The 15,400-nt window shown below is 40.9% G+C and overlaps 1 protein-coding gene across 11 annotated transcripts in view; it reads left to right on the forward strand.

Moving 5' to 3' along the window:
- The window catches only part of Esrrg (estrogen related receptor gamma), a 606,111-nt gene that overhangs the window by 536,906 nt on the left and 53,805 nt on the right, over positions 1-15,400 (forward strand). For all 11 annotated transcript variants that reach the window (XM_021166361.2, XM_029477729.1, XM_029477722.1 and 8 more), the window contains one exon: positions 3,450-3,611. In XM_021166361.2, coding sequence (XP_021022020.1) covers positions 3,450-3,611 — 162 coding nt within the window. The remainder of the gene's footprint in view (positions 1-3,449; positions 3,612-15,400) is intronic.

Below are 15,400 nucleotides of genomic sequence, written 5' to 3' on the forward strand. Positions count from 1 at the left end.
TAAAAGGGACCATACTGTGATCATTAGTTCATTGGGGCTGTTAGTTTCAGATTTCACAAGAAAGTGACTTTTGTAGTTTTCCCTAACTAAATGAGTTTGGCTGCTCAACCTCCCAATGAAAATACATTAGGGGCCTCATTAATTTGAAACTATATAAGGTTAACACAGTAGCTAGCAATAGATTAGAAGGAGAATGGTCCCTACTAATAATGAGCATAGGTTGGTGGTTCCATCTCAGGTGCCCTTATGGGTGTTATAAATTGTTTTTAAAGAGCCTGTGATTTTATGATACCAGGTTGCAATTGGAAAGGATGGTTGGTGCATAGCTAGAATGCAAACCCCATTCTCTTTGTCATTAACTAAAAGGGGCTGGAGTGTAGATTGTGGCAATAAATGTATCCCATTTTCCGAGAAATCAGTTAATAGCTACAGTGCCGCCAAGCTAGTAATCTAGATGTTTATGCCTGGCATTCAGAAGAGTCCCTAAGACTTGCTTTGGTAGCAAAAAATACTTGCACATACTGGTTTTATTTTTCATAGAAGACACAAGCTACTCTTCCTTTTATCTCAGTTTGAGAGAAGGTAAGGCTGTTTTGATTTACCTTCAAGGAAAAAGGAAGGGTCCACTTCTAGTTCAAATTTTCCAGGAGGGGTCAGTGCTGTGCACCATCCATGGCAGCATCTGGGACTCTGTTAAATAAATAAAGCAGACCCTGAACTGTAAATGAAAGGACATTTTAACTGTGTTAAAGGCAAAGCAGCCCGTTTTACATAAAATGAAAGCGTAAGTGAACATATGGCATAGTTTCTTCTTGCCTTTCCAGAAAGCATTATGTTGATTATACTTTCAATTGTCCAATCTGGCATCTCCCCCTCAGCCCGAGCAGTAGTTTGGCATTCTGCAGATACAATCTAGGAGTGCATTAAGCAGATTTTGCACATTATAATTAAAAACTTTCTGATAATACAATAAAATGCAATAAACACTAATGCTTAATTGCATTAGAGGGTTAGTGTTTCTTGATTCAATAATGCCTACATTGCCCGTTTCTCATGTACCTGAAGCACACATTGACCAAAACCATTGATAATTTCCTCTACAGAAAGAGAAAGCAAGCGCCGGGCTATTTGTAAATCAACACAGTACAGGGACATCTATCGTTTCCTGTGTAAACCTGAAAAATTGGGAAGTGGCTTGTCAAGTACCTCTGAGAAGATTACAGCAATTGCAGGGCGCTCCATTCGTCTGAGATAAAGAGGGCTCCTAATGAATCGTTACTCATTATCTAAAGGCCGTTGTGTTAATTTTCCTTAGTCCATCCAATTAGTGTGTTTTCGTAACAAACATTTATAAAACTTAATTTTCAGATCCTGTCGGATAGGCGTCAGGAGACTCCACAGGCCTTAACGAGGAGGGAGCTGGGGAGATTTGTGCACCCCTGGCTGGTTGTTTGTGTACTACAAAGGCCCAAGACTGAAAATTGGGTTGTATTGATTCTAATTAGGGAAACATTAAATAAGACTTAGCCGGAAACAGTGCTGTTGGCTATTCTGTTTGCTGAAGAATGGGAATGCCCAGGCTTTGGCTGAATCAGTCTGACCTGCAAGTCAGAAAACCACGACTTGGCTAGAGCAGGCTGCATGCTTCCCCCAGGTGAAACAATAACATCTAGAATCAGGATTTCCTATGGTTACACACTGTGCCCTTGACTGATGCTTCCTCAGAGTCACAAAAATCAAAACTTCTCCCAGTGTAAGGAATACATGAAGTCCCTTCCATGACATACAAGACAAACAAGCACCCCTCCTTTCAAATTCTATACGCCAAAAAGAACATATATCGCCATTAGTTAGTTCTTCCCTAGAAAGTGTGCTATTTGGGACTATTTCTACCCAAATATGACCATTAATGTTAAAGACTACTATCTGAAATAACTGAAATTTCCATGTCCATATTAGTGCATTTTAAAATATATTTTTAGGGTTGCCCATATAAGACCCGAACAAAATCAAACTAGCCATCATTCTAGCCTAGAGTTGGTGGGGAGAGGTCTCAAGAGTTCTCCTACCCCTCTAAATTAAGGAACTCTTGACAGTTGATAGCTTTTGAGGAGCTTGGAAGAGTAAGATGAAAGAGCAAGGGTTGGATTAAATAATTAAATGGCTAAAATACATTATGTGAATTAATTTCAGAGAATCAATGGAATAATATTACACACACACACACACACACACACACACACACACACACACACACAATTTCAGGAAAATGCTAGATATGTCTTAGATAAGTCTCTTTGTTACTTCAGCGTAAGACCAAAGAATGCCAGGTATCATTTGAGGTTGAAGGAGTTAAAAACAGAGTGAACAAAAACGTGTAGCAAACATACTTGAGACTTTAGCTCTGTCCACAAAACTTGCCCCTTAGACTCCAAATTTTCTGGAAAGATATTACCTAGGACTCTTAAATATGTGAATTGATTTTTACCCATTTGTATCTCCTCATGTAGGAGAAAGAATCCCATCTAAAGCTACATCAAGAAATTGAAAATCAGACCAACGAGAAATATCATTCTGTTAGTCAGGCTTTACGGCCCCTCCATAAACCCACACATGCCCCTAAGCAGCAAAACACATCCGAAGAGACACTTCCCATTCGTCTCCAGTGTTGACTTTATGAAGATTTCAAAAGCATAGATCACAAATTTCAGACAGATAAATCTGAAGCAGAGAATGAACTGGGGACAAGAGATGAAAGTAGGAGATTAAAGAATAAGGTGCTCAGAGGAGAAAATGCTGTATCGTATAAGCAGGCTCGTTTTTATGGGCACAGATATTAGCTGTATTTGGAGGGTTGGCTTGCTACAAGGAGACTGGAGAAAGGAGGGCAGCTCCTATTTAATGCATCCCAAGGAGATAGAGTTATATAGTCAGTAATTCATCCTGGCAGAAGGGCTCTGACCTTTGGCTCTTCCTTAAAGGAATTAAAACAGTTAATGACTTTCGTGCCTATTAAGACTATGGGCGTTTGTGGATCTTTGCTTTCTGCATTGGACCATATTTCAATGCCTTCCCGTGGGCTTTTATTTTGAAGCTGTTGTGTGCTGTTTAGTCTGCTCCCCCAGACCCCACTTAAGAATCAGAGAGCAAACCCAAGAAACATCCTCACCTCTATTCCCCGTTTGCTATAAAAATGTTCACAGCAAGACCAGGTTTTCTTTCCCGAAAGCCAGGCAGAGAAATAAATGCTTTGTGTTGTGAACAGTGAGTTCTTTCTTGCTGTGAATTTCCCTAAACACTTCTCAAAGCACACAGGGTGTACCACGATGGAGTATGTGTGTTTGATGGTAGGATACCGCAATTATTTTTCAAAATATGAAATAGCTTAGAGTTTATAGAAGTGGGTGGTTGTGCTGGTGAGCATGGAGTGCTCTGCTCTGACCCCACAGATAACAAGATTGTCTCGCATTTGTTGGTGGCTGAACCAGAGAAGATCTATGCCATGCCTGACCCTACTGTCCCCGACAGTGACATCAAAGCCCTCACCACACTCTGTGACTTGGCTGATCGAGAGTTGGTGGTTATCATTGGATGGGCAAAACATATTCCAGGTGAGTTCTCTGGAAACCCCAAGGAAAGGCAAAGACTGCAGCTGACTCCAGGTTTGTATGTCGTACGGGGGGAAATTTTACATATTTCCTGTGAGATCATTTCTAACTCTCTGTTGTCTGCACTTAACTCTGCACCCGTTTTCTTAATTCCTCCACTTTTATATAGTGAAAAGCCTGATGTTTATAAACTGTCGTGGACTCTGCTTTCTGGCCATTCCCTATTTGAGGGCAGTATTTGCCACAGTGTAATAAAGAACATGAAATCAATAAAACCATTTCTTAGTTACAGTGATGATTTTTATTGTTTTCCTAAGGAAAAAAAATTCTACTTTTTTTTTTTTTTTTACTTTAAAACTATTATTTTCAGCATTAGGCTATTGTATTCTTTTTTTTCTGAATATTTTATCTTGGTATTTACCATCTTCACTTTGCCCTTCTCTTTATGGTCACACATTTTAAATCAGTTTGCAATTAGATATTTATGATGAATTTATACACAAAATGAAATGCGAGATGAAGATGGCAGATTTTCTCATACGCTGACCCCAAGCCTATTGTTTTATTATCTTTCTTTCTTAATCCATCCTATAACAGCAAAAACATATTCCAGGCCATATCACAAAAGGAAACATTTTGAAAATGTTCACAATGTGTTTGAATTCATTTTCATTTCCTTTGGCTTTAGCTTTCAAATAGTTTGTAAAGAAGTTTCCAAGTGACAAGAGATGTTTTTCTGGTGCACACAGTTAGCTTATTTCTGTCTTCTTAAACTAGTTTGTCTTTATGCTTTGAATGCTACAGTAATTTCTTTAATCAAATTGATGGAAGTCCCTTTCCCAGCCCACACTGAAACCAATTTATTGGTCATGATACGCCAGCCATGTCGCTAACAGTCGTAACGAACTGTCAGGCGGTATCGCAGTGAAGCTAATTTGAAGTCATTAGGTGTGCAGCGTTCAGGCAACAATTTGTTACAGTGGTTAGGGACACAGCTGACATTTCTGAATAGCTTTGTTCAGGGCAGTTCTAGATGAGACCAAGCAAATTGTAAACTAATTTAAACATCGCTCTGTATTATACCGGCTACTTTGTCTTACACTGTGTGCTAATAAAGCTCTCCAAATTAAGTCAGAACTGGTTAAATAGGTAACTCGAATATATGCTTTGGCAAACACCCACACAAGAATAACAATATCTAGAAGAATACAGTTTGGCCCTGTGATATATGTGGGTTGGTCAACTTAGATTATAATCACACTTACATGGATTTTATAAGAAGGCATACAAAGGAAGGATTTAAAAGAACCAGATGGCTAGGTTTGATGATCCTAGCATTTGTGAAGCTGAGGCAGGAAGATGTTCCTTGACTGTAGAATGATAGCCTGCCACTGGGAAAAAGCCAGGTGACGCATCTGTCTGGACAGTAAATGAAAACCTCTCTGCTGTCGGTGACTGGGTTAAAGTAGAAACAAAAGTAACACCTTTTGAAAAAATGTCTGTAGTCACATTTTTAGATAATAAAGATAGATCATTAATGTGGTAGGCCATTGTTCCATATGTTTATGCCTTTATACGCATTTTTGCTATTTGAATATCTTCCTAATATAAATGGAATTATATTACTTTCCCCTCTCCCGTTTACTCCCCAGCCCTTCCCAACGATACTCCCTTGAAGTCTTCTCATGCTCCCCAACTCTCTAGTTGACAGCCTGTTTCTCTTTGATTATTATTGTTATATACACATATGTACATATGCACATACATATAATTATTCTAACCCACAGCTTCTCATCTTGGCACTACCAATACTTGGTACTAAACAATTCTGTTGCAGCTGGCTTTTCTGTGTATTATAGGATATTTGATAGCATCCTTATCATCTACCAAGCAGATGCCAGTAGCACCTCTAACAAACAAAAATGTCCTCAGACACTACCTTAAGATGCCAGGGGACACTTCACAACCAAGCTGCGCACTCCTCCCCTCCATTTGACTCACTCTCCAATTGAAGATATTTATTCTCCTCTATTCAAGGACAGAGAGATTTGAGGCAAAAAGAAATACAGGCTCTCACATGTGTTTACAGATGTTAACAGAATCTTCACAACATATTCAAGCCCAGTGTGACTCATAGCAATGGCACAATCAATACTAGACAGGTTGAGGTAGGACAAGTGCCACAGTTTGGGGTAGCCAGGGCTACACAGTGTATTTCAGATGAGTCTGTGTAAGCCTTTAAGACTATGTTTCAAAATAATAGCGTATTTAAGTTAAGATCCCCAGCACCCACACAAAACCAGGCATGGTGGCACATGTCTGTCATCCCTGTCCTTGGAGTGTGGAGACAGGAGGATCTTGGGAAATCGCTCACTAGCCAGTCTACCAGTGAGCTTCAGGTTCTGTGACAGACTTCTTCTTCAAAAATAAGGTGGAGAGTAATAGATGAAAATCCTTGGCATTGACCTCTGACCTCCATGCCCCCCTGTCACAAATATGCAACCAACAAACAGCAGTGTGTGATTCCTATCATCATGATGTCAGATTCCTACCATTTCAGTGAGCTCTGCTCAGGTCTCCCAAGTTAAGACATTTATTAAGGCAATATTTTGATACCATCTGGAATTGTCATGAGAAAGACCAGCCATTTAAAAAAAAAAAAAAGAAGAAGAAGAAGAAGAAGAAGAAGGCCAGGCAGTGGTGGCACACGCCTTTAATCCCAGCACTCAGGAGGTAGAGGCAGGCAGATTTCTGAGTTCGAGGCCAGCCTGGTCTACAAAGTGAGTTCCAGGACAGCCAGGGCTATAACAGAGAAATCCTGTCTCGAAGAACAGAAAGAAAGAAAGAAAGAAAGAAAGAAAGAAAGAAAGAAAGAAAGAAAGAAAGAAAGAAAGAAAGAAAGAAGAAAGCAACTGCTCCCATGGCCTGCGGTTTGGAAAGGTCAGAGGTGAATTTACAGTCCTGATTATGTGCCTAAGTGGAGATGGGGGCTTATAAAGAGGCATGCTGTAGTCTTGGACTGGGCAACTTTTGCGAAGGCAGTAACTTTAAATAACTGAGTAGTGCCATTTCCAGTGCTGGAAACAATGGATGTGTGCTTATGTGCTCTGTCATATGCTGGGGCTTGGAACTGGTGGGGGCTGACATTTATTTGCTCTCAGTAGCAATGAAGACGCAGTCACTGGCAAGATGCCTTAAGGCATCTCATTTTCCTAGTTCCCAGAGGGCATTTTAAACGATTACAAAAAGAACCTTAGCTTTTCAAAAGGAAATTCAAAAAACATCAATTCACTGAACCGTTTTCTTAAGTTTTTTTGTCTATTTGTTTTTGTTTGTTTGTTTTTTAATCAATATGCATGTCTTATGAATTTGGGAACATTGTGGGAAGCTCTGTTGTCAAAGCGTGCCTGAGTTCAAGGGCATCTGAGAACTACACATCGCCACGTGGAGCATGGGATGGGGGGGGGTGGGTGGGCAGAGGCAACCAGAGCATAAAGATTAGAGTCACATGTCTGCCTTGATAAAAATAAAATTATGCTCTCTAAAGGGAACCAGTCTTAATAGGTGAGTCTGAAGTCACATTACAGCCAGAAGCGAAGTGAAACTTCCCTCTGGTCTTAACTTTAGAATGTTTTATGTAACAGGATAAGAGTAAAGTGAACTTATACACATGCATGCACATGAATGAGTACACAGACATACACACATGGACACACACAACACATGCAGACACACATGGATACACACATAAACACATAGAACACGCACACTCATACACACATATATAGACATAAATACATACGAACAGTCACACACATGACTCAAGCCTTTGTGACCCACACTCTCTTCCCACACCCACAGGCCAGCTCCTTTCTGCAGTGCTGCAAATCCAGCTCCTTGAGCCTTCATGGAAAGTGAGAGATTCTACCAAAGAAAATATTAAACAAAAATACATAGGGGGTGAAGGGTTTTATCAGTAAATAGAATTAGTTGGTTTGCATTAATAAATCACATGGATGGGACATGAGCTGCTATGAAACACAGCCACATTATCTACAGGAGGAGAAAGAAAGAAAGAAAGAAAGAAAGAAAGAAAGAAAGAAAGAAAGAAAGAAAGAAAGAAAGAAAGAAAGAAAGGAAAGAAAGAAAGAAAGAAAGAAAGAAAGAAAGAAAGAAAGAAAGAAAGAAAGAAAGAAAGAAAGAAAGAAAGAGAAAGAGGAGCACACGGGCCTCAGAAATGCTTGACTTTAGCTGGAGGAGTGTAAGGGCACAAGAACAGATGACGGTGCCCTAATAGCCCTTTTTAAGAATGACAGGCCCTGCCATTAGCATCCCTTTATACCCTTGGAAATTGCTCATGCCTTGCTTTTCTGCTTCCTATCTGCCTGGCTCTTTTTTATTTCTCTTTCAATTTCGTCCGCGCTCGGATAAGCGCGTGCTAACACAATATGATTGAGCTGTAAAATGGAACGCTGTCGCCTCTAATCTCCTTTATGTAGATATGGAGGTTCGGCACACTCCACTCCCTCTCCATTGTTGGCCTTTCTTAGAACAGGCTGCCGAGGAACGAGGAACGGAGGCTCCCACAGACAGCCGAGGAGCTTGGTTTCACAGGGTGTGATAAGGCAATTATCAGCCCAACAGGCAGATCTGGGATTGTTCTTTGTGGCTGATTAGGATATTATTATGTCCTGGAATTTCCTTAGCAAAATACAGCGTAGGCTTAGCAGGTGGCACTTAAAAAGCCGTAGCCCGTATTAGCTGACCCATATAAGTGGCTTGAGCATATTCATGCATCTTGTCGGCCGGCCTACTACTTTAAAGGAACAGAAAATGAATTTGACTAATGAAGTGGGTGGGTGTCATTTAAAAGAAAACGTGGCAGACTTTCGGGTCGTCCTGTTTCCATAAGTTAATTTAACCGATTTCATCTTGCGGCAGAGGGGCTCAAAGCCGAACCTCTCTGGGGTTGAGCCGTGCTCTCCAGCTGACCTGTGCGCCTTGCTCAGCTTCAGTATGGCTTGCTTGTAACAGAACACGTGGGTTATCTGTCATAAAGAAGGGCTTTGCTCAACGCTGGGAACACACCAGACACATTTTTTTCATTAAAAGATAAATTTATTTTTATTTATAAATGTGAACATGCGCCTGTATAAGTTAGGTGCCACGTGCACGCAGCTTCCACAGAGGCCAGAACCCCTGGACCAATTGTGTTTGGGAACTGCTCAGTATGGGTGCCAGTAGGCAACTAAACCTGCCCCCCCCCGCCCCCCGTGAGAGCAGCCAGTCTCCTTAGCCACGGAACTGCATACGGCCATCACGGTCTTAAAACAGTGTCTCATGAATGATGGCATCAGACAAAAATGGGAAGAACTCTACGCCTTTGCTTCAGCCAACGCAGGGCTACTAAAGGTCGAAGAGCAAGACACACTTGGAGTGCGAAGTGCGTTTCTTTGTGTAAAAAGTAGAAAGGACACTAGCCAGTATTTTCCATCTCTGCTAACTTTTTTTTTTTTTAAGATTTATTTATTATATTTATATGAGTACACTGTAGCTCTTTTCAGAGACACCAGAAGAGGGCGTCAGATCCCATTACAGATGGCTGTGAGCAACCATGTAGTTGCTGGGATTTGAACTCAGGACCTCTGGAAGAGCAGTCAGAGCTCTTAACCACTGAACCACCTCTCCAGGCCCTCTGCTAAATTTTAAATAAAAAATTCAATCAAAGTTGCTTACTCACAGGGCTTTGTAGAGTTTTCCTAGTTTCAATTGGTAGACTTTGATGTGATGACAAGAATATTCAAAGGAACAAGAACCAAACTCCATACTAAGACATATATGAGTGTGTGTGCACATGTCTTATATGTATATACACATATGTGTATGTATGTACACACACATATATTATATGTAATATATATGTATATATAATTTTTTGTAAAAAATTTATTTTTTTTAACAAAACAATCAAGGATGTTTGAACATTGGTCCCCAGTGGCACGGTTTAGAGATACAGTTATTTTATTGTTGAAGTAAATTTTCTGTAGAGTCCAATTTTTAAGATTATATTTAATGTTGTTGCCATATTTCCTCCTGGATATGGTTGATTATATTCCCCCACCCCATATCACACCCTTTGAAGACAGAGTCTCACTTAGCCCAGGCTGGTTTGGGTCTTACTCTGGGTCCCTGTTTGACCTCAAACTCCTAGCAATACTCCTGTGTCCTCCTCCTCCTCCATCCTCAATGTGCACGACCCAGACGCGAAACACGTGCAAAACCCCAGAGACAATGGCGGATGCAATGGCCCTAGGGTTAACTCTCATTTTTAATATACATAAAGTCTCTGTGTGGGAAGCATGGGATGCACTTTGACAGTTAAGAAGCAGGTGGTGGGTTGACTGAAGGTGACCTATGCAATGTGTAAGTCATAGTTATTTTGATTCTATATCAGTAAAACTTGACGAATGTTTCCTGGTTTCTTGGTTTAAAATGTGCCCAGCAGAAAACTTCAACTTGATTTTAGGGACCATTTGTTCTTCATCCCATAACTGAGTTTACATGTAGTTGTGTTTTGTATTCCTCTGTGAATGTGTTAAAGTAAATATCTGTGTCTTTTCCTAGTCATCTACTATGTGCTTATGTAACTCTGTTAGATAAGTGGATACAAGTTAAGTGTAGACCCAAAGCCCCGGTAGAGCATAGGGCTGAGTTACAAGGTCATCCAGTTAGTAAACATTTAGAGAACGTTTAACATCCCAGCTAGTTGTATCCCTTTTTACCTATTGGCTAAAGAGCTAATGAAAGTAAAATCAGAAACAAAGAGTTGTAGCTGACAATATTCTATAATTGCACTATTAAATATATTTTGAAAATCAAATGAAGAAAAATACACATGGAAATTATAAATCTCTATATAATTAATTTGTTTATCATCTAAATGTAAAATATTTACAAAGTATTTCTTGCATATGATCCTTTCAGTGCCTTAAATTCAAAAGACCCCCAAAGTTAGTATTCATAGAAGTCGTTCAACAAACTTCTGTTCTGATAAACAAGAGAACATTTCCTTAGCTAAGAGATCATTGTGTGGGCACTATTGTTCATTCCCAGATAGATAAGACCCATTACTGTCATCTATCTTAGGCAGCCTTTAATGACGGAAAGTTTTAGAACTGTAAAAGAGAATCAGGACCCATTAGGTAGAAATGAGTTGTGAAAGAAAGTTAACTGAGGTATCAACCAAGGGGTTCTCCACTTTCTGTAGCTGCCCTTCCTGAGAATGAAATGCAGACCAATGAAAATATCCCTAACAGATTCAAGGGACAAGCACAGCTCCTTACTGGGACCCACAGAGGATGGTCCTCTCTACCCTGTGCCTTGAGTATGACCTGTTACTGAGATGTCTATGAATTATAACATCTGTCTCTGAGAGCCAAGGGTAGTTCCAAGGCCCTGGAAGCTGACCAAGTGTGTAAGATCTGGAAAGCTTAAAAAATAACCAGACTTACAAGGTCCTTCCCTAAGATTATGTCATCAGTGAACCACTGCTCAGGGAGAGGTGCCTCTACGGTAGTTTCCTGCAAATTATGCAGGAGACTAGTCACCCACGTTCCCATAGGTACCCTGTCACTCACCTTCTTGGAAAGCAGCCATGCTCACCAATATATGATTAACACAGGTTGCCACTCACATTCTTAATAAACTTGTTGGCTCTCCAAGCTAGATATGAGTGGATTTTTTTAAATATATGATTAGTGCCCTAGGTGGGGTAAATAGACATGTCTTCATGTTTTCCCGTGAAGAGTCCCATAATATAATTGATGCTTTAACTAATAATTGGCAGAACCTAAGGTGAATCTGGGGAAGGAGCAATTGCGTCATCCTTGAGACGGGTCAGACAAACAGAACTGAGAATGAGTGGCCTGGACTGAGAATATCCATAGGACCAATCTACATACACCTTCCGTCTCCCATGTAGGATGGGATGGGTTGTCTTTTTGCTCAGTGGCAGTGGCGTGCCCCTTTGTGTGCGTGATAAGACATGGAATAGAGGTTGGGCCATGTGACCACGTGAGCACCCCTGTGGTCGTGGGACTGAGGAGAGTTGTCTTTGTCCACATTATATGGGAAGTCATACCTCTCTGGTGAATGAGGGCCACCATATCCCTATTGGGAAACTCCTGAAGCTAAAGAATAGATTGCCATCCCTGAAAGTAGAGTCAATGAGGCAAGGTCATAGGCAGGCCAGGCAAGGGCTTCATGGCCTTTTCTAGGATGGTGGATAAGACACTGAAGCTCAGCTGCTGTCCAGGAAGGATTTGCTCCCCTAAAAATGAGGGGAGTTATGTTCAGGAAAGGCATTAGGATGCCACCTTCTTTGTTGACTTCTAGTTGGGTAGGAAATTGTATGTGGGAGGGGAAGGGTAGGGTGGTATGGAGGTGATCACGTGCTAATTCTTACCTTGGTGAGATAGAAAGGAAAGAGAATATAAATTAGATTTGTATGAAAGCCCTTCCTGGCTTCCACAGACAATGAGGAGGGAAGAACTGACATCTGAGTGACTGAAGATAAGTCTCAGGTCTGTCAGTTGATACAGAAGTGTTGGGACAGGGACTCCTGCATTCAGCTTGAACATGAGAGCCATAGTAATGGCCGACACTGGAAACTATGGTAACCAGGGGATGCTCTACACCTGAGCTGAGTGGCTCAGGAAATACTTCTACACAGAAAAACAAAGCGTTTCACATCCTGGCCTGTGGGGCTGTGTGGCATAGCAGGAGAGAGCATGGAGTAGCTGGAAGGAGAAAACTGCAGTGTAGCTAGTGTCAGTGATTTGAAATCTCACCTAAGTAGGGTTAGCATTTAGAAACACCATCCATGGTTTATATATTCGCTTATACCCTTCACTCAGTTTGAATACAGCCCATAGATTACCTTATCAGACTCTTTTAAAAATACGTTCCTCCCATGAGTCAGCATGATGGCTCAGCATGTAAGGGCACTTGCCAAGAAGCCTGACAACCTGGGTTTGATCTTTGAAGGAGTACACAGTGAGAGGAAAGAACAACCTTCCGCTAATTGTCCTCTGTCCTACTCATGCACCAATTAAACAAATGTGAAAATCAATTATAGTTACCTCCCCTAGTTCATCATAAGGCTTAGGAAGCTAAGGAACCCAAGAGACTCAGGTAGGTGACTAAGGTAAAGGCTCAGAAGTCCTCTCCCTGATATTATGGAAGCAGTAAGCAATTAATGAGTTAGAAGAAACTCTTCAAAAGAGCTGCCTATAGATGGTGCAGGGATCTTTGGATGAATCTTTCATGAGTTGTCAGCCATGCTGAGGTGAGACTTTTAGGTGATGCACCCGTCTTTGTGCCACACTGTGTACGACTCTTCACTCACGATCCCGTAGATAAGCTCATAATCCAGTTACTGTACTGCATGAGTTACTTTCCCCACTGTTGTGAGAAATACTTCTCAAAAGCAATTTAAGGTAGGGAGGGTATATTTTAATGCACAGTTTGAGGGTGCAAGTCACAGCATTGGAGAAGGCATGGGGACGGGATCATGCGATAACCAATCTTATTGCATCTGTAGTGACAAAGCAGAGAGAATAATGTCCGCCCTCAGTGTGCTTTATGATTTTTATTTATTCCTGGACCCTAGTCTGTGGTACGATGCTACCTACATTTAGGTGGGTCTTCCCATAACAGTTAAGCCAATCTAAAAACTCAAAAAGCTCTCAGTGCCTCGAGGTGTGTCTCCTAGGTGATTCTAAACCATGTCAAGTTGACAGTCAATGTCAGCCACCAGAGACAATATCTAGACCTGATTGGAAGCATTTCTTTAGTATATTGGTGGTGCCTATCTGAAGTGAATAGATTTTTCCCCATATCTCCCCGAGGAAAAGCCATGAAGCAGGCCCATTGCAGGTCTCTGCCTCCAGACTAAGCTTTCTCTGCTCATGTGCACTCTATTCTGCTTTACTGTGTTCAGTCACTCCATGTTTCCAAATACTTTTGCCTTTCATATACAGCTATGCTATTGTCTACTCATAAAATGATTGCAATCTTACAGCACATTATGAAATCACAACTTCATAGTAAATCCCCAAATACATTTAAAGTGTTTACATGTCAACTTTGTACATAGTAACATGTTCAGTAGTATAGAAAATTTAAAAGAGGCAAGTATCAAAGTACCTACCCCAACCCAAACATTTATGTCTATATAAACACATATGTTTTATATAAAAATACATAAACGTATCTGATATGATGAATATCATGATTCTCTTCTTGATTTATATCATTATCCGTTTCCTATCTGAATTCTTCACAGGTATTCTTTTGGATGGGCTTAAGGTTTAGACGTAAGACGATTCTATCTGTGTATAATTTTGTTTAATTTTTAGTGACAGCTTCACTGTGTAGTTCAGAGTGGCCTTGAGTCTGAGGTCCTGATGCTTGAGCTGGATTTCAGGCCTACATGGTACTCGGCCACTTGTAAAGCACTTTCACGGGCCTGTTATGTGCACAGTTACGTGCACAGCACTCCTGCTGCTTAGCTCTTTGATCCTCTTTAGAGATGAGCATGCTTGAGAGCTAGGATCTTAGACTTTCCCTGGGGATGGGGTGGGTTAGTCAATGCCCCTGGTGTATTCCCTGTGTCTTTTTGCCCCATTCTCTATCTGTGTCATACCATTTATTTGTCTGTCCCAGGCCACCTGATTGTATTTTATAACAAATGGAGGATGATGTGACATATTCACCCCAAGTCTAAACTTTGCCTGTAGACTCACAAAACTGAAGGTTAAAGGAATGTCAGTGGTTAGAGAAGGAAATGCATGGCACATTTTAAATCAATAAAAATCAAGATGCTTGACTGATAGTGTGCCCTAGACATTACCCATATTAATGGAGCAGGGCAGTCACCATCTGGCTACTCATGTGAATGTTTGAGGAAATCCTTAAATGCCTGGTTACAACCATCTATGTGGATGTCCATGTGAATTTGGTCGACACTTAATGGTAAACAGAAGCAGAAGTGATTTGCTGCAACTTCCACCCTATAAAGATGGTGTATCAGATGGGTATGGGCCATTCCTGTAACTCAAGATCACTAGAAGCTGAGGCAGGAACATGACTCCATGTTCAAGGCCAGCCTTGGCTACAGGGTGAGACCCAGCCTAAGCCACCCACCCACCAACCCATCAACCAACAGATCAGTAAGATAGCTCTCATATTTAGCCCTGAATCGATATCTACCTTATCTCTTTCTCCCCCTTCTTGCACATAAGCATTTAGTGATGCCCATATAAGATACTGTGTGCACACACAAGCATGAATTCCTCACAAGTTTGATTTCTCAGAACTTTACAGTGCCGAGTAGAGAAAGATGAACTTGAAACTGCATGGAGTAATGAGGGCCAAGAACGTTAGAAGAAGCAAAGAGAGAGGCAAAAAGCCTTGTCACAGAGATCCTTGACTTCCGTGCTGAGGAAAGCGATCTCCTGACATCAGAGCTAAGGCCTCTAAGATCTGAACTGTGAAAGATCTGATTGAAACTTCCTCTTGTAAAAGTGTTAAATCAGAATGGTTGAAGCAATTTACACCGAGATATTAGTCAATATAATCAATATATTATATTAAACTCTGGATTAATTGTTCTGTGATATCCCAGGGTGTCTGTGGTCCTATGACCTAAGATCTGTTGTGATTTTAATAGGGGTCTGGGGTGACCGCTAAGCTCTATGGAATGATATGATGGAGAACTAGCTATGTGCTTT

This window comes from Mus caroli, chromosome 1 (assembly GCF_900094665.2).
Source record: "Mus caroli chromosome 1, CAROLI_EIJ_v1.1, whole genome shotgun sequence".
Lineage (NCBI taxonomy): Eukaryota > Metazoa > Chordata > Mammalia > Rodentia > Muridae > Mus > Mus caroli.